The 19208-nt window shown below is 53.8% G+C and overlaps 1 protein-coding gene across 5 annotated transcripts in view; it reads left to right on the plus strand.

Moving 5' to 3' along the window:
* The window catches only part of RYR1 (ryanodine receptor 1), a 125687-nt gene that overhangs the window by 52017 nt on the left and 54462 nt on the right, over positions 1–19208 (plus strand). For all 5 annotated transcript variants that reach the window (XM_060398056.1, XM_060398057.1, XM_027978246.3 and 2 more), the window contains exons 41-69: positions 46–178; positions 782–876; positions 2405–2540; positions 2787–2973; positions 3066–3174; positions 3546–3666; positions 3760–3929; positions 4196–4416; positions 4500–4590; positions 5515–5655; positions 6054–6217; positions 6314–6392; positions 6646–6735; positions 7405–7545; positions 7891–7965; positions 8066–8141; positions 9179–9302; positions 9609–9724; positions 11448–11515; positions 11611–11732; positions 12187–12236; positions 12645–12705; positions 12833–13071; positions 14658–14739; positions 15253–15383; positions 15623–15955; positions 16847–17087; positions 18436–18523; positions 18633–18725. In XM_060398056.1, the coding sequence (XP_060254039.1) occupies positions 46–178; positions 782–876; positions 2405–2540; positions 2787–2973; positions 3066–3174; positions 3546–3666; positions 3760–3929; positions 4196–4416; positions 4500–4590; positions 5515–5655; positions 6054–6217; positions 6314–6392; positions 6646–6735; positions 7405–7545; positions 7891–7965; positions 8066–8141; positions 9179–9302; positions 9609–9724; positions 11448–11515; positions 11611–11732; positions 12187–12236; positions 12645–12705; positions 12833–13071; positions 14658–14739; positions 15253–15383; positions 15623–15955; positions 16847–17087; positions 18436–18523; positions 18633–18725 (3777 nt within the window). The remainder of the gene's footprint in view (positions 1–45; positions 179–781; positions 877–2404; positions 2541–2786; positions 2974–3065; positions 3175–3545; positions 3667–3759; positions 3930–4195; positions 4417–4499; positions 4591–5514; positions 5656–6053; positions 6218–6313; positions 6393–6645; positions 6736–7404; positions 7546–7890; positions 7966–8065; positions 8142–9178; positions 9303–9608; positions 9725–11447; positions 11516–11610; positions 11733–12186; positions 12237–12644; positions 12706–12832; positions 13072–14657; positions 14740–15252; positions 15384–15622; positions 15956–16846; positions 17088–18435; positions 18524–18632; positions 18726–19208) is intronic.

Below are 19208 nucleotides of genomic sequence, written 5' to 3' on the forward strand. Positions count from 1 at the left end.
CCAAGGCGGGCAGGCACTGACCACTGGCCCACCCTGCCCACCCAGGAGATCCGCTTCCCCAAGATGGTGACAAGCTGCTGCCGCTTCCTCTGCTACTTCTGCCGCATCAGCCGGCAGAACCAGCGCTCCATGTTCGACCACCTGAGCTATCTGCTGGAGAACAGCGGCATCGGCCTGGGTGAGCAGCCCTGAGCCCACTCCTAGCAGTCCATCCAGGCTGGGCCCCACCCTCTGCGGGCTCACTCAGTCATTCAACAAATGTGCGTGTGTGGATGCTAAGTCACTTCAGTCATGTCCGACTCTTTGTGACCCCATGGATGGTAGCCCGTCAGGCCCCTTTGTCCATGGGATTCTCCAGGAAAGAATACTAGAGTGGGTTGCTATGCCCTCCTCCAGGGGATCTTCCTAACCCAGGGATCGAACCCACGTTTCTTATGTCTCCTGCATTGGCAGGCAGGTTCTTTACCACTAACGCCATCTGGGGAACTCAACCCACCCCAAATCTGGCCCTGTAATGAGCAGCGCTGCGGACACCCAGACAGCCCTGGGCCTGGTCCTCATGGGGCTCACAGTGGAGTGGGAAAGACAGACCCATCCTGGACCGAGACAGCTTGGACTGCTCAGGCCGGGGATGGGGAAGCACGGGTCAGAGGAAGCACGTGACCCAGGCTGGGAAAGAGGTGGTCAAGGGAAGTCTTCTTGGAGGAGATGAGATAAACAAAAGTAAGACAGTCAGCCAGGCACCTCTAATGAGCCTTCTCACTGCCTCTCACCCCCACAGGCATGCAGGGCTCCACTCCCCTGGATGTGGCAGCTGCGTCTGTCATCGACAACAACGAGCTGGCCTTGGCGTTGCAGGAGCAGGATCTGGAGAAGGTATGGAGGGAAGAGGCCTGGCCCGTACCTGACCTCTTGGGGCGCCTGCTGATTTGGGATACACTCTAGGGGTGCTGTTGTGCAGGGTCCAGAACTGAATCACGAGGGGAATAATCTCAGGGAAGGAACGGGACCTAGTCACTCAGTCATGGTGTGTGTGTGTGCTTAGTCGTTTGGTTGTGTCTGATTCTTTGTGACCTCAGGGCTGAGTGAAAATCCACGCCCCACCTCCCCAGCCATGTGGCCTTGGCACGTTTCTTGGCCGTCTGTGCTCCCTGCTTCTGTGTGTAGCAGTGAAGAGCAAGGGCTATGGAGTTCAGCAACTTAGGTTCAACTCTCCACACTGCCCTCCTTTACTGTATGGCTTTGGACTAGTGACTTAATTCTCCAGGCTTCTGTCTCCTTATCTGTAGAATGAATATAATGGAAACAGTTTCATGTAGTTGTTCTGAAGATTAAATGAGTTAACCCACAAAAGCATTTACAAAATAGTACACACTCTCTGACAGTTAAATAATTTATTTAACAAATGTTTATTGAGCACCTATTATGTGTCAAGACTGGTCCAAGGCAGTAGGGGTATGACAGTGATTGAGACGGTCAAAAATCCTTGTCCTTGTGAAGCTGACATTCTAGTTGGGAAGATGGAAAATAAACACGATGAATAAGTAAAATATATGGTGTATTAGGGCTTCCCAGGTGGCTCAGTGGTAAAGAATCTGCCTGCCAAGTAGGAGCTGCGGGAAATGCATGTTCGATCCCTGGGTCAGGAAGATCCCCTGGAGGAGGAAATGGCAACTCACTTCTAGTAATCTTGTTAGGATAATTCCATGGACAGAGAAGCCTGGTGGGCTTCAGTCCATGGGGTTGCGAAGAGTCCAACACAACTGAAGTGACTGAGCTCGCACACATGCATGGTGTATTAGCTAGGGACAAGTTCAAGGAGGAGAAAACAAGAGAGAAATATCAAGAGTCGGAAGGGTGTGCCCAAATTTAGACAAGAGTGGTCACAGAAAGCCTCAGTGAGAAAGTGATAGTCAGGTAAAGTTCTGAAGGAGACAGGGGCCATACGGACATGGAGGGGGAAGGAGAGCATTCCAAGCTGGGAAGGAGCCAGTGCAAGGGCCCTGGGGCAGGAGTGAACTCAGCAAGTTTGATAAACAGCAAAGAGACCAGTGTGGTTGTAGCAGAGGGAGACAGGGTGAGTGCTCGGAGGTGAGGGCAGGAGGTGACAAGGGGAGGCTATATGGAGGGTCTTTGGGCATGGCCCTAAGAGAGATGACATCACAGTATTTGCAGGGTCCCTCTGACTGTGTAGGGAACAGACTGGGGGTTGAAGGGAACAGTGAGCCCGGAAGAAGGTGGCTGTGATGGTCCAGGGGGGAGATGATGGTGGAAGATGAGGCTTATTGGCTGAGGGATCCAGAGACAGTCGGATTGCAGAGGTCCCGGGGCAGACAGGGACTTGCGCCTTGGGGAAGAAGGTGGTGTGGGTCAAGCCCCTGGCTGAGCCTCCCTCTACACTCAGGTGGTGTCCTACCTGGCTGGCTGCGGCCTCCAAAGCTGCCCCATGCTCCTGGCCAAAGGGTACCCAGACATCGGCTGGAACCCCTGTGGTGGCGAGCGCTACCTGGACTTCCTGCGCTTCGCTGTCTTCGTCAATGGTGAGGCGGGCGGTGGCGGTAACAGGGGGGGAGGCTGGGGGGCATCACTGGTCAAACCTCCCTTGGGTGTGGTCCATATTCCAAGCCACAGGCCTGGCCTGGGCAGGGGTGCCTCCTAGTGGGCATAGGGCAGGGTCCAGAGGTCAACGGGGGCCTGGAGTTCACCCTCGAGGTGCTAGGTTGAGGGCTGCCCAGGGAGGAACCCTGGGCAGTGGCTCAAGAGGCCTCCTGACTCTGTGCCAACAGGCGAGAGCGTGGAGGAGAACGCCAATGTGGTGGTGCGGCTGCTGATCCGCAAGCCTGAGTGCTTTGGGCCTGCCCTGCGTGGTGAGGGCGGCTCGGGGCTGCTGGCCACCATCGAAGAGGCCATCCGCATCTCCGAGGACCCTGCGCGGGACGGCCCAGGCGTCCGTAGGGACCGGCGGCGCGAGCAGTGAGTCTCCCGACCTCTCCTTGACAGAACAAACCACCCTCCCCAAGCCCCTTGATGCCGCCCCTTCCTCACATCACCTCCTTCCCTTGCAGCTTCGGGGAGGAGCCCCCCGAAGAAAACCGGGTGCACCTGGGACACGCCATCATGTCCTTCTATGCTGCCTTGATTGACCTGCTGGGACGCTGCGCGCCAGAGATGCATGTGAGACCTGAAGCCCGGGCTGGGGTGCAGGGCATGGCCAACCTTGAACCTCTTCTTTCAGACATTCAGAGACATTGATTCAGCTCTTGTTGTGTGGGTGGTCCTGGGCCAGGCAACGCTGAGGCACACCAATAACCAAGAGAGCCTATGGCCCCACTCTCATGGACCTCCCAGTCCAGTGGGGGAGACCAGGCAATGAGAGCCGGGCTTGTCAGGGCTGCAGGCGAACAGTGCAGGCAGGAGTCAGGGCTGGAAATTCTAGCATTCACTCAGGGGACAGGGTCCTACTTATGTGCCAGTGGGTCAGGAAGGGATGGAATGACCAAATGGGGTGTGGGGTGCCTGATGACATGCCCACCTCCCCTCTCCAGCTAATTCAAGCCGGCAAGGGTGAGGCCCTGCGGATCCGCGCCATCCTGCGCTCCCTTGTGCCCTTGGACGACCTCGTGGGCATCATCAGCCTCCCGCTGCAGATCCCCACCCTGGGCAAAGGTGCGGAGGGGCGGGACTCAGCAAAGGACTGATGCTGGGGAGGAAGCAGAGGGGCCCCAAGGGCAGCCCTGATCCCAGTCTCCTTGCCCACAGATGGGGCTCTGGTGCAACCAAAGATGTCAGCATCCTTTGTGCCCGACCACAAGGCGTCGATGGTGCTCTTCCTGGACCGGGTATATGGCATTGAGAACCAGGACTTCCTACTGCATGTGCTGGACGTGGGGTTCCTGCCCGACATGCGGGCGGCTGCCTCGCTGGACACGGTGAGTAGCCTGGCCACCCTCCCAGCCTCCACGGTTGAGATGGGTCATGGGAACGCCTGCAGAACAGTCTAATCTGGATAATGAGGGTTCATTAATTGACTCCTGGACTTTTGTATACGTTTGAAATTTTCTTAGTCCAAAGTAATAGGGTAATAGAGACTGGGAGGAGCAGGTTTGGGGCAAAGATCAGAGGCCCGGGTGGTTGAGTTGCCAGGGCAACCCCAGGAGCATGCACGGGGGCCTGATGTCCCCACCCTGCGCCCCAGGCCACTTTCAGCACGACGGAGATGGCGCTGGCGCTGAACCGCTACCTGTGCCTGGCAGTGCTGCCGCTCATCACCAAGTGTGCGCCCCTGTTTGCGGGAACCGAGCATCGCGCCATCATGGTGGACTCCATGCTTCACACGGTGTACCGCCTGTCACGCGGCCGCTCGCTCACCAAGGCACAGCGCGACGTCATCGAGGAATGCTTGATGGCGCTCTGCAGGTGGGGCGGGACCCGGGTGGGCGGGGCTATAAGCGAGGCGGGCCTTGGGGAGACATAACCCGGTCCTGTGCGTGTCCCCGCAGGTACATCCGCCCGTCCATGCTGCAGCACCTGCTGCGGCGCCTGGTGTTCGATGTGCCCATCCTTAACGAGTTCGCCAAGATGCCGCTCAAGGTGAGGGCAAGCCCTCTTCAGCTTGCGTATTTCCGTGCTCTACCCACTGCCTTACTCTATGCTCTGACTATGGAACTTTTTAGTATCACATCGTCTGGGCCGCTTAACCTGCAAACGTTCGGGCAGCAGGCCTCATAGAAACTTCTTTAATATTCTTATTTGCATACTAGGATTCCCAGGTCGTTCACTTTGCTTCATTGGTGCCTCCAGCACTCCCTAATTAGAGTTTAATTCGCCCAACAGTGAGCCAGCCCCCCTTAATTAGCATATATTTGTGTGGGGCGCACCGCTTTTCCTAATCAGTATGCTTATTCGCGTGCTTAGACCACCAGCCTTCCGCTATTCAAATAAGAGCATTTATTTGAATCAACAGTACCACAGCTATCCTGCATATTTGCACACTCTCGTCTATTATTTTTTCATTTGCATGCTTCTTTGCCTAAGGAGATACCCCCAACTCACATATCATAACTATTTTGCACAATATATTTAAATCACCCCTATTTTAAATTTTTATATTGGATGGTAGAGGCTCTCTCCCCAGTTACCATATGTTTGCATGGAGTACTGAGTATGTTTCTACTTGCCATGTTAATTCACATAAGGACAGATCACTTCATCCTTATGCCCATTTGCACACAACCCTTCCCATGGATTAATATCTGCATGCTTATTTGCGTAAAGCAACACCAGGAAAATCCAGGTTTGATTTAATGCCCATCCTGATTCTGAATAAGAGTGCCAAATTTATTTAATAAACTGTCCAGGATCACTTCCCAATATGCATACCATTCTCTTATTAGCATGATCTACACCTCCTTCATAACTTAAAATCAGTGGCACTCTGGGCCTCCCTAGGCCTTCATTTGTCTTCCCCTGTTTATGTCCCCCTCATTCGTGTGTCCCCCTCTTCCTCCCACCCAGCTCCTCACCAACCACTATGAGCGCTGTTGGAAGTACTACTGCCTCCCCACAGGTTGGGCCAACTTTGGGGTCACCTCGGAGGAAGAGCTACACCTCACTCGTAAACTCTTCTGGGGCATCTTTGACTCGCTGGCCCATAAGGTCTGAGCACCCAGGGCTCCTGAAAGAAACCTGTTTGGAGGGCTTGGGATCTGAAGTCAGGGACCCAAAATGAAATTCCCATTCTGGGGGTTCAGGGAGGGAAGCAGTTCTGCAGGTCTGGATCTAGGAGGATCTATGAGTTGGGTCTCTGGTTTGAATATCATGGAAGAGGGAATGGGGGACTCTAGTTTGGGGGCTTGGAGAGTATTAATTAGGGGTGCTTTGAGAGTCCAGGTGGGTCTGAGGTTTGAGTTTTAGAGTGAGACCATACTTCAGGTCTGAGGGCTTGAGAAAGAGAATTGATTATTGGAGGGGTGAATTTGAAGTCCTGGGGCCCCAGAATTGGAAGGCTCAGCCAGGCCTGCAGTGACCCACCCCACCCCCCTCACATTCCACAGAAATACGATCAAGAGTTGTACCGCATGGCTATGCCCTGCCTGTGTGCCATCGCAGGGGCCCTGCCCCCAGACTACGTGGATGCCTCATACTCATCCAAGGCTGAGAAAAAGGCCTCGGTGGATGCTGAAGGCAACTTTGATCCTCGGCCTGTGGAGACCCTCAAGTGAGGCCTGCAGGCAGTGGGGGGCTGGGGGAAGGAGGTTTCAGAGATGGAAGAAAGGGCCAGATCCAACATCTGCTGACCCCATCCCCCCAATAGTGTGATCATCCCAGAGAAGCTGGACTCCTTCATTAACAAGTTCGCCGAGTACACACACGAGAAGTGGGCCTTCGACAAGGTCAGCATCAGGGTCCTCCCCTCCCCGGGAATTCCCCACCCTTGCCCACCTTCCTCAAGACCCCAGCTTTCCCCAAGACCCAGATCCTCGTAGAGGGCCCCAGATTCCTCTGAGACCCATAACTCCTCCTGGAGCCCTCAACCCCTCCAGGGCACCCCTTCAGTGTCCCCCAGGCTGGTGTCCACCCCTCATCCTGCTCCCACCCTCAACTCCATAGTGACACTGTCCCCACCTGTCCCATCTCATCCTTCAGATCCAGAACAACTGGTCCTATGGGGAGAACATTGATGAGGAACTCAAGACCCATCCCATGCTGAGGCCCTACAAGACCTTTTCAGAGAAGGTGACCAAACCTTGGGGCCCAAAGTTGGGGGTCCAAGATTGGGGGTTTCGAGGATGCAGCTTCATAAGTTTGGATCTAGCTGGATCTGTGAATTCGAGTTCCTCACCCATGGACTTCTGTTGTTCAGCCGCTCATTTGCATCCAGCTCTTTGGGACCCTGTGAACTGCAGCATGCCAGGCTTCCCTGTCCTTCACTATCTCAAACTTGCTCAAACTCATGGCCATTGAATCAATGATGCCATCCAACCATCTCATCCTCTGTAGCCCCCTTCTCCTATCCTCAATCTTTCCCAGCATCAGGGTCTTTTCTAATGAGTTGGCTCCATGGACTTTGCCTTCTGGAAAACCTGACTGCCTCCCGTTGATCACAGACTCCTGGTGTCGCTTCTTTTAGAAACAGTCAGAGGGACTAGGTTTGATTCCTTGACCATACAACTTAACTTTTCTGAGTCTCATGTGTAGAATGGGATAATGAGAGCTTGTTTGGAAGCTTGTGTTACAGGGCAGGTAAGAGACTTGGTTTTGAATTCGGACTGGACCACTTAGACATATTGTCAGGGTTTTCCCCTTCTTGGGACCCTGGAGGCCAATGAGGCTGAGCCAGGAGGTCCTACCTCCCCCTCCCTCTCACCCCATTCCACTAACTCCACTCCCTCCTGTGCACCCCAGGACAAAGAGATTTACCGCTGGCCCATAAAGGAGTCCTTGAAGGCCATGATTGCCTGGGAATGGACGATAGAGAAAGCCAGGGAGGGTGAGGAGGAGAAGACGGAGAAGAAGAAAACCCGGAAGATATCCCAAAGCGCCCAGGTGGAGGCGGGGCTGGGGCAGGGGTGGGGTCATGACGGGGTGGAGAGCGGCTAGAAGGGGTGGGGCCAGGAGAAGGGGTGGGGCCAGGAGGGGTGGGGCCAGGTAGGATGTGGGGTCGAGAGAGGGAAAAGGGCCAAGGGAAGGAAGTGGGGTCAGCGCTAGCGGGGAGGCCAGGAGCGGGGTGCCGGCTAAGAGATCTGGAGCCTGAAAAACTGCAAAGGGCAGAAGAGCAGAGGGTGGCTTAGAGGCAGGCCTTTAAGGAAAGGTCACAGAGGAGGGGATGAATTGGGTTGGGGCCTGGGCTTCCTGTGAACCAATCAAGCCCCCCCTCCCCTGTCACCCCAGACCTATGATGCAAGAGAAGGCTACAACCCACAACCCCCCGATCTCAGTGGAGTTACCCTGTCTCGGGAGCTGCAAGTGAGTCTTCTGGCCCTTTATTTGGGAACATGGAGGTGTCTGTGGCTAGAGGAGAACATCGTCTGAATGTGGGCCTTGACCCCTTTGCATCCACTCCTAGGCCATGGCGGAACAACTGGCGGAAAATTACCACAACACATGGGGACGCAAAAAGAAACAGGAGCTGGAAGCCAAGGGTGAGGGCGCCCACCCCATCCCCGCACAGACTCCCCTTCTCCGCCGTTCCCCTAGTCACAGGCTCTGGAGTTCTAAGGGCCTGGGTTAGAGTTGCATGACTTTGAACGATTGCTTTCACCCCCATTGAACCTTCCTTTCTGTGTCTCAGTTCAGTTCAGTCCCTCAGTTCTGTCCAACTCTTTGCGACCCCATGGACTGCAGCACACCAGGCTTCTCTATCCATCACCAACTTCCAGAGCTTACTCAAACTCATGTCCATTGAGTTGGTGATGCCATCCAACCATCTCATTCTCTGTAGTCCTCCTCTTCTCCTTTTTTCTTCAACCTTTCCCAGTATCAGGGTCTTTTCTGATGAGTCAGTTCTTCACATCAGGTGGCCATCACATCAGTACTGGAGTTCCAGCTTCAGCATCAGTCCTTCCAATGAATACTCAGGACTGATTTCTTTTAGGATGGACTGGTTGGATCTCCTTGCCATCCAAGGGACTCTCAAGAGTCTTCTCCAACACCACAGTTTCAAAAGCATCAATTCTTCAGCGCTCAGTTTTCTTTATAGTCCAACTCTCACATCCATACATGACTACTGGAAAAAACATAGCTTTGACTAGATGGACCTTTGTTGGCAAAGTAATGTGTCTGCTTTTTAATATGCTGTCTAGGTTTGTCATAGCTTTTCTTCCAAGGAGCAAGCGTATTTTAATTTCATGGCTGCAGTCACCATCTGGAGTGATTTTGGAGCCCCCCAAAATAAAGTCTGTCACTGTTTCCATTGTTTCCCCATCTATTTGCCATGAAGTGATGGGACCGGATACCATGATATGAGTTTTCTGAATGTTGAGTTTTAAGCCAGCTTTTTCTGCGTCTCTACAGTGAGGATAATCACAGTGTTTACTCCTGTAGGGCTGTGGGGAGGCTGTGGGGAGCATCTGAAAGCAATGTTAGGTATGCACACTTTCAACTTCAGGAACCACGTCAAGGAGAGATCTGGGTTCCCCCTCCTACCAACTCCTCTAATTTCTGGTCTTCGCTGTCCCAGGTGGTGGGACCCATCCCCTGCTGGTTCCCTACGACACGCTCACGGCCAAGGAGAAGGCACGAGATCGGGAGAAGGCCCAGGAGCTGTTGAAGTTCCTGCAGATGAATGGCTACGCGGTCACCAGGCAAGAGGGCTGGAAGCCGGGTCGGGGAGCGATAGGGATTACGCGCGGAACCCCTGCATAAGCTGGGAGAGGCGAATCCTAAATAGCGGAGGCGGAGCCAGAGAGAGGAAGCTGATAGGGTGGGGCTGGGGAGGGATCAGAGGGGTGAGGCCTGTGGGCGGAGGCAGGGCCAGGGGGAGGAGTCTAAGAAGGGTGGGGCCTGGAAAACGAAGGTGGGTCCTGGAGTCGTCCAGGGGAAAACTGGAAAGAGGCGGGACATACCGTTGATCTCGGTCTGAGCTGACCCCTCGCTCCGCCTGCACGCAGAGGTCTTAAGGACATGGAACTGGACACGTCTTCCATTGAGAAACGGTTCGCCTTCGGCTTCCTGCAGCAGTTGCTGCGCTGGATGGACATATCTCAGGAGTTTATCGCCCACCTGGGTACGAAGAATTCCCTCCCTGTGCCCGCCTTAGCTGCAGTTTCATCCAAGGACTCAGTTCATGTATTTCTGTCCCCGTCCCCGCGCCCTCCCCGTTTAGTCACTGAGCTAGACATTGTTCTAGGGATTGAGAATAGGACGGTGAACAAGATAAAGATCCCTGTCCTTCGGCAACTTACATTCCCGTGGTGGATACATTCCCGCGGTGGATTCAGACAGTTAACGTTGGAAATAACGTGATCACTTAGTGTATTAGAAAGTGATTAGTGTTATGGGGAGAGGAATACACTAGAGCCAGGTAAAGAGGGCTGGGAGTGTGGGCCGGTTATAATTGTAAATAGAATATTCCAGGAAGCTAGGGAGAGCGCTACTGGTCATCTGGGGAGAGTAAATTAGGTAGAGCATCAGCCCGTGCAGAGGTTGCAGATGTATTAGGAGGTCTGCGTGGCTGAAGCAGAGTGGGGTGGGTGGGGTGGTGGGGAGAATGAGGGCAAATGGGGTCAGAACGGTGACAGACAGATCACACCAGGCTTTGCGCTGTGGTTAGGACTGTGGCTTGTTCCTCTGAGTGAGATGGTGCCCTGCGAGCAGTCTAAGCAGGAGAGGACCCTGGTCTGCCTTGGGTGTTCACAGGCTCCCTCTGACTGCCTGTGGGGGGTCAGGAGCAAAAGAGAATTAGAACTGGGAGATTCTGGGCCTAGTTTGAAGGCTGAGGCTGTTGAGATGTCTTGCAGATGCCTCTTATATGTCACTCAGACTCACAAGTGGGGCCCCTGTAATCCCAGCTTCCCCCAGAGAGCCACCCCGGGACCCCCAAATTCCCTTCAGCTAAGTGAAAGGCCCAGCAGGATTCACTCACACATCTCACCCCAAATCCCATGCGAGTGGGATCCCTGTGCTGCACACCCTCCTGGAAATTCCCTTTCTTCCCGAACCTCACTTTCCTCATCTGTGAAATGGGGATTCTGTTCACTGTAACCAGCAGTGGTTCTGTCCCTTATTTGCTAAGTGACCTGAAGTAAGCTGTTGCACCTCAATTTCCTCATCTGTAAAATGGGGTCAAAGGACCAGCCAGGCCTCCCATGTTGGGAGGAGATTTTACAAGGACTTTTCTCACAGTGTCAGAGACATAGCAAGTGTTTAGTAATTAAGCGTTATTTTATTATTATTTTAGTAGTAGTATTTTAATAATATGAATTATTATTATCACTATGATGATGATGATTGAAACGGATTTCTACTTTAAAGTTAAATCTAGGGGACTTCCCTGGCAGTCTAGTGGTTAAGACTCCATGCTTCCAGTGTTTAAGTTTAATCCTGGTCAGGGAACTACGATGCCACCTGCCATGCACTGCAGCCAAAAAAAGGCTAAATTTAGCTTTTAAAATTCCCTCCCCCTCACCTATCACAAATTCTTTTCTTCCTGTCTACACTGACTTCTTTTTTCATTCATTCATTCCATATTTATTCAGTGCCAGGTGAGGAGGGGGAATGGCCTTACCCCATTCCAGTTTGTCTTTCTCTCCATTTTCAGCATCAGGAAGGGATTGATCAAGGAGTTGGGATCAGATGAAAACAGGAAAGAGAGGTTTACCTCAAAGCCGACAGCAGTGACTTCATACCAGGAGCTTATCTCCTGTCATACTGTCAGTCTGCCCCATCAGAAAACCCTGAGTTCCCTAGACTTGAAGCCACCATGACCCCTATTTGCCTTCCCCCACCAGAGGCCGTGGTCAGCAGTGGACGAGTGGAAAAGTCCCCTCACGAACAGGAGATTAAATTTTTTGCTAAGGTGAGAGGTGGCCACAGAAGCTGAAGGAGGCTGGGGACTGGTGGGCTTTCCTCGCCCTCCACCCAGTCCCTTTTATCTCTTCCCCATGCCCCCAGATCCTGCTCCCTTTGATCAAGCAGTACTTCACCAACCACTGCCTCTATTTCCTGTCCACCCCAGCCAAAGTGCTGGGCAGCGGTGGCCACGCCTCCAACAAGGAGAAGGAAATGATCACCAGGTGCACCCCCTCCCCCGGGACTTCTGACTCAGACCCCTGACCTCATGGCATTGTAATCCTGGGTCCTTTTCTCCCAGCCTTGGACTTTCAAGGCTCTGTCCTGGGTGCTGGGCACTGATCAGTCTACCTGCAGAGGTGATTGAAGGGATATGGTGACAAACTGTCCCCCAGGATACGGGACTTTCAGGCAGACTGGGATGAACCGGTCATCCTATCAGAAAGGCAGATCAGCCTCCCCACCCCCAGCATCCCGGTTACTGCTTGCGACGCTCTAGCTGGTTCATCTCTCTGCCCCTCCCCATCCCTCTGTCTCCTTCATTTTCTCCCCCATCATCCTTTCTCCTCCTGGCTCTGTCCCTCCCTCCCTGTCTTCCCTGTCTCTCCTCCTCTAATTGTGTCCCCTGCTTGTCCTCTCTCCCCGTTTCCCCCGTCCTGTTCCTTTCTCTTTCTTCAGCCTCTTCTGCAAGCTTGCGGCTCTTGTCCGTCACCGAGTCTCTCTCTTTGGTGAGTAGGTCTGCTCCCCAAGCCCTTCTCCCCAATCTTCCCTCTCTTCGCCTCTTCACAACCTCACCCTGAAGAGATATGGCCCAGGTTCACGCCTTAATCTGAACAACCTTCACTGTTCTTCCTCTGCACTTGGACATGGAGTGGGTAGTCCTGAGGATGGGACAGTGACTGGGAGAGTCCTGGGTTCTGCCACCTTGGAGTTCCCAGACTCCTCACCAGACAGTGATGGCCCAGAGGTCAGGGCTGGGGTGCGGGAGGGACCGGCAGGGGGTCACAGGATGAGGAAAGGACAGGGGCCTATGGAGTGGGGGCGGGGTGGGTGGAGAGAGATGAGTTGAGGTGGGTGAAGAGGGAGGTGCTTTCGTCATAACCCTTCCTTCACCCAGGCCCACCTTGCTCCCCCAGGCACGGATGCCCCAGCTGTGGTCAACTGTCTTCACATCTTGGCACGCTCCCTGGATGCCAGGTGGGGCCATGGGTCACAGTGCCCACTCCCATTCTACCCCCGCCCCCCGCCGCCCCCAGCCCCTGTTCTCCTGCACTCTCTGCAGTCTCGAATCTCAGATTGCAGAATGCCCCCACTTCCCTCCTAGGACCGTGATGAAGTCTGGCCCTGAGATCGTGAAGGCTGGCCTCCGTTCCTTCTTTGAGAGTGCCTCGGAGGACATTGAGAAGATGGTGGAGAACCTGCGGCTCGGCAAGGTGTCGCAGGCGCGCACGCAGGTGAAGGGCGTGGGCCAGAACCTCACCTACACCACTGTGGCCCTGCTGCCGGTCCTCACCACCCTCTTCCAGCACATCGCCCAGCATCAGTTCGGAGACGATGTTATCCGTAAGGGCTGCTGATCCCAGGGGCCGGGGTGGGGCTGGGGGGTGTCAGTTCCACCAACACCATCCATCCCAGTGTGCCTGGTAGAGTCTGCGAGTGTTTCAGTGTTACGTTTATTGAGAGGTTTCATTGCTGTAAGCAAAGCGTGCATTCGGTTCAGTAAATTGGTAGGGAACAAAATGAGTTAATCAGAATATTCATCCCACAGATCTAACAAAAGACCCTCCTTCACTGTAGCTTAAGCAAGTTACATGTATATTTCTTTTAAAAAACATTTACTTATTTATTTACTTTTGGCTGTATTGGCTTCCCAGGTGGCGCTAGTGGTAAAGGACCCACTTGCCAATGCAGGAGACATAAGAGATGCGGGTTCGTTCTCTGGGTGGGGAAGATCCCCTGGAGGAGGGCATGGCAACCCACTCCAGTATTCTTGCCTGAAGGGTCCCATGGACAGAGGAGCGCGGCAGGCTGCAGTCCGTAGGGTCACAAGGAGTCAGACACGACTGAAACAGCTTAGCACACACATGCACACTGCGTCTTCATTGCAGCACACGGGCTTATCTCTAGGTGAGGTGCTCGGGCTTAGCTGTCCCTTTGTTTTACCTTTCACTTTGAGTGTAGCTTCCCAGGTGGCTCGGCGGTAAAGAATCTGCCTGCCAGTGTAGGAGACGTGGGTTCGATTCCTGGGTTGGGAAGATCCCCTGGAGAAGGAAATGGCAACCCACTCCAGTATTCTTGCCTGAAGAATCCCAGGGGCAGAGGAGCCTGGTGGGCTACAGTCCATGGGGTTGAAAAAGCGCTGGACACGACTTAGCAACTAAACCACCGCCACTTATGATGAAGGTATCTCCAGACTTTTCGTTGAGCTCTTGAATATGAGCTGCACACACGGTGCCACCTCATCCCTAAATAGCCAGCCTGCAACACCTAGATGCTGCAGAACCTTTCCTCCTATAACCACAACTTCAGTATCACTCTTAACCTGACCATGGTTAGATTTCCCCATTACCCTCAAAATGTCTCTGATTTGTGTTCTAACTCAGAATCCAGCGAGGTTTCTCTCACTGCATTTGGTTGTCGTGTCTCTGTGGCCTCTTTTCAATCTAGAGCAGTTCCCCTGCCCCCTCATGACATTTAGGAAGTTGATGAGGTTCTTAACCTGGCCTCCTGGGGCGTGTGTGGATAACCGAGATTGAAGTCAGGATTGGACGTCTGTTTGCATATTCTGGAGACAGTGTCCAGCATTATCATCAAAGAGATCCATGACCCTTCTCCAAGGAAAGAGCAATTAGCCTTTATTGAATGTCTGCTGTGCGCCCTGTCCCAATTGCTTTCCGAGTATTAATTATAATTATATTAATTAAGTATTATAATTAATAATATTTTCCGAGTATTGTTTAATCTTCACAGCAACTCTGTAAGGAAAATACTATATTTATCCACATTTTACAGAGAGGGAAACTGAGGCCAAAACTAGTAAATTGCAGGCTGGTTCTACGGCCCCTGCTCTTCCTCTGTCATTTGGAGACCAGGGAGGGGGTTGGGGGGGACTGGACTAACCCTAACCCCACCCTTCCTCCCCCCCTCAGTGGATGACGTCCAGGTCTCTTGCTACCGAACACTGTGCAGTATCTACTCTCTGGGGACCACCAGGAACCCTTACGTGGAAAAGTAAGGAGAGAGATAGTTTGGAGCTGAGGTGGGGACTATCGGGGCTCAGGGACGTGAGGGCTCAGGAGAAGATGGGAGTGAGTGAAAAGCTGGGAGATCGTTTGTCTTCAGAAGACATGCGCACGGTGGCAACTGCAGTTCTTCAGTGTGGCCACGTGAGGGCGCTCAGAGGAAGGCCAGTGAAGGTGGTCACAGGCCCTTGGCACAAGGATGCTAGGTTATTCTCCACTGGCAGGGGGCACGCAGTAACTCTGGTGGCCCGCGGCAGCCAGGCATGCTGGGGGAAACTGGAGAGGGCGGCTGGCAGTGCCCAAATGGGCTCTCCTGAGCCCAGATCACCGATGGAGCAAGAGGACATTCAGGAAACCCAGGGAAATGGCTACATCGGTGGCCACTGGAGAATGGCAGCTCTGCTCCTAAGGGTTCTGGGAGAGGCATGTCTGTGGAGGACGGGACTGGGATCCAGGACTGGGCAGAGGGGGCTTGGACGCTAAGTACAGCCTTCTCTTCCAGATTGCGGCCAGCCCTGGGAGAGTGCCTGGCCCGCCTGGCAGCAGCCATGCCAGTGGCGTTCCTGGAGCCGCAGCTGAATGAATACAACGCCTGCTCAGTGTACACCACCAAGTCTCCCCGGGAGCGGGCCAGTAAGTGGGGTAGGGCTGGGGCGGCTGGCAAGGGTTGTCTTCCGCCCACACGGGGTCCAAGGAGACCCACTGTGAAGGTAGTGGGGTCCAGTCTGGGCCCTGAGGTGTTGAGGATTCCCCGGCTTGCGGGTGCTTCAGATTGGGGAACCCAGAGTTTATGGGGACACCAGTTTGTAGTATGGACACTGAGGTTGGGCCATGAGGAGTTGGCATGCCCTGACCCCCACCCTGTACCCCAGTCCTGGGGCTCCCCAACAGTGTGGAGGAGATGTGTCCCGACATCCCAGTGCTGGAGCGGCTCATGGCCGACATCGGGGGGCTGGCTGAGTCGGGCGCCCGCTACACGGAGATGCCGCACGTCATCGAGATCACGCTGCCCATGCTGTGCAGTTACCTGCCCCGCTGGTGGGAGCGCGGGCCCGAGGCACCCCCACCTGCCCTACCTGCCGGGGCCCCTCCACCCTGCACAGCTGTCACCTCCGACCACCTCAACTCGCTGCTGGGGAACATCCTGCGAATCATCGTCAACAACCTGGGCATTGATGAGGCCACTTGGATGAAGCGGCTGGCTGGTGGGTCTGGCGAGCGTGCAGGTCCAAAAAACTGGGGCCAGTGTCCTGGGACTCGGGTCCCTGGATCTCAGAGAGATCTCAGGGTCTGTGGTTTTCTGGGAATGGGAAGGAGTCAGATCTCGGTTTTCTCGGGATCACAAGGCCAGAGATCATTCCCAGGAGCCTGAATCTCAGGGTCATAGAGTTTGAGATAGATGCATGGCTCCTAGGAATCTTCCAGGCTGGATTTGGAATTTCTGGAGTCTTGGAAAGGGTTAGGAGCTGAGTCAGGAGGCTGAGTTCCTTATGCAAAGGGTCAGAGAACCAGGTCAAACATGGGGGTCCTTGATATGGACATTTAGGGTTCTGAGTCCAAGGTCAAGAAATGGGATTCCTGGTTCATAAGTTCCATGTCAGGGGTTGAGTTTGGGATCAGGGCCAAGCTAGAGATCAGACCTGGGGTCAGAGGCCAGAGAAGGTAAGAAGCCAGAGGTGTTGGTCAGAAATCATGTGGTGAGCTCCAGCTGGGTAGAGACCAGGTCAGAGGTTAAAGACTGGAGTGAGATGTCATGGGCTAGGATAGGGTATCAGGTTAGGATTCACTTGTTGGGGTCAGAGGTTAAGGACCTGTGTCAGGCTAGAGGGTCACAGTTTCAGGTCAAAGGTTATGGTGGGTGGGATGAAGATTCAGGAGCTATGTCAGAGGTCACAGTCAGGTCAGGCATGGGATCGTAAGCCGATACTGGGGTCAGACATGAGGGTCAGGCTGGGTTCAATGTTAGTTTCTAGGTCAGAGGTACAGGTTGGAAGTCAGGGATGGGAACAGAGGTCAGGGGTGGGATCAGAGGTCATAGATGAGGTGCTGGAGTCAGCAGCCGGCCAGCAGCCCATGCGCCCTGTCTGCTCCTGCAGTGTTTGCCCAGCCCATCGTGAGCCGGGCCCGGCCGGAGCTCCTGCACTCTCACTTCATCCCCACCATCGGGCGGCTGCGCAAACGGGCGGGAAAGGTGGTGGCCGAGGAGGAGCAGCTGCGCCTGGAGGCTAAAGCAGAGGCCGAGGAGGGCGAGCTCCTGGTGCGGGATGAGTTCTCTGTGCTCTGCCGGGATCTGTACGCCCTCTACCCGCTGCTCATCCGCTACGTGGACAACAACAGGTTAGCATGTCCCCAGCTGTCCCCCACACACCCCCAGCCTGGCCTCTGGCTTCCCTGGACTCCTTCTGACCTCTGGCCTCCGACTTGCTATATACTTGCAATTCCCACTTCATCCCACCCCACCTCCTGGACCCCCAGCCCCTGTTGCTTATGGACCAATAGAAGCCAGCCTTTGTTTGCTCCCCTTCTGCTCCTTTAAACCTCCTGAATCTGAGGCCCTGTGAAGGTTGCAGTGTTAGCCAGAAGGAGCCGTATTTCCTTCCTCCATCACTGGTCTCCATCCAGACCTCGCCAGCCTAATTTGCCCCAGAAACATGAGTCTTTGTAAAGGGCAAGCTCAGATATCAATCAATTGCTAAAACATCTCCCTGAAATCAGAGGTGCCATTTAAAGTAGTATGAAGTCTTAGGTGCAGCCAGATCCAGGGCTTGAACAAGTTTCAACTCCAAGTTCCATCTTGGTTGGAAAAGATGTGAAGGTTGTACCAGGGCTTTGTAAGAAAGGGCTCATGGATTGATTAGCTATGTCTGTCCCGGGAGCAGAAGCGCGTGGTAGCATGCATGCTCTATGTATCCTTGCGTGCTCATCTTTGTGCACATGAATGGGTATTGCTGCAGGATAGATTCCTAGGAGTAGGCGTGCTGGGTCGAAAAGTCTGGACGAGTAAAGCGAGGTATATTCAACACAGTATGAAATTGAACAGATTGTTGTAGCATGAATCTCACAAACATCAGGTTGAATGAAAGAAACCAGAAAATTTTAAATAGAGTACATATCATATCATCTTTTTATGTAACGTTCAAGAACAAAGATAATTCATGGTCTGGAAGCCAGGATAAGGATATCTTTCAAGAAGAGGATGGGGGCACAAGGTTACTTCTGGGGACTGGAAATGTTCTTTTTAAAAAAAAATTATTTATTTATTTGGGTGTGCTGGTCATAGTTGTGGCATGCAGGATCTTTAATTGTGGCATATGGGGTCTAGTTCCCTGACCAGGGATTGAACCCAGGCTTTCTGCATTGGGAGCATGGAGTCTTAGCCACTGGACCACCAGGCAAGTCCCTAGAAATGTTCTATTTCTTGACTTGGGTGGTGGTTACCCAAACCAAATGTGTTCACTGGACACTTTATACATATGTCATACTTCAATAAAAAAGGTTAGAGACAAAATTTTCAGAAATTGTCATTTATAATTTTTAAATCATCTGAATGGCCAGATTACCCTAGAAAGCTCTCACTCTCCCGTTGGAGTCTCTGGGTGCCCTCCCCTGAGATGTCTCCCTGCTGCCCCCTTCCCTGGGGGTCCCTGCCCTCATCCCTCACCAGCCCCTTCCTCTGCCTGCCCAGGGCACACTGGCTGACCGAGCCCAACCCCAGCGCGGAGGAGCTGTTCAGGATGGTGGGCGAGATCTTCATCTACTGGTCCAAGTCCCACGTAAGTCCCCACCCACCCGCCCGCCCCTCCTCTCTGGAACCCGAGCAGCTGCTTCCCAAAGAGGCCCTCCCCCACCCTGTCTGATCCCCAACACCGCCTCCCCTACCAGAACTTTAAGCGCGAGGAGCAGAACTTTGTGGTCCAGAATGAGATCAACAACATGTCATTTCTGACGGCCGACAACAAGAGCAAAATGGCCAAGGTGGGTACTTTGCTCTGGGAGGAGGACTTAGCCGGGAGGGAAGGGGGAACTGCCTCGGGCTTCCTAGCTGACTCCTCCTCATCCTGCCCGCCCTTCTCTTCCGGGTCACATTCCCTGAAGCCCTCACAGCAGCTCCTTCCCCATCCCTCTTCCGCCCCACCTCCCCCTTCTCTCAGCTCCATCCCCTTCCTCCTGGTTTTTTCCTTCCTCCCCCATTTCCCTCTTCTTTCTCCATCTCCGCCCTCCTCCCTACCTGCTTTCTCCTCCCCATCACCCAGCACCTCATCTTGCTCCATCCTCCCCACCTCCTTCTTCTACCCCAATTTCCTCCTCTCAACCTCTCCCACTTCTTTCCTCCTATTCCTTTATTCCACATCCCCACCTCCTTCCCTCTCCCCTTAGCCTTCCCTGAACTGCCCTCTAAAGGGCAAGGTCAAAAGGACAAACCCACCACCCTCAGCAAGGTCTGGAATTCCCCGGCTG

Source organism: Ovis aries, chromosome 14 (genome assembly GCF_016772045.2).
Source record: "Ovis aries strain OAR_USU_Benz2616 breed Rambouillet chromosome 14, ARS-UI_Ramb_v3.0, whole genome shotgun sequence".
NCBI lineage: Eukaryota > Metazoa > Chordata > Mammalia > Artiodactyla > Bovidae > Ovis > Ovis aries.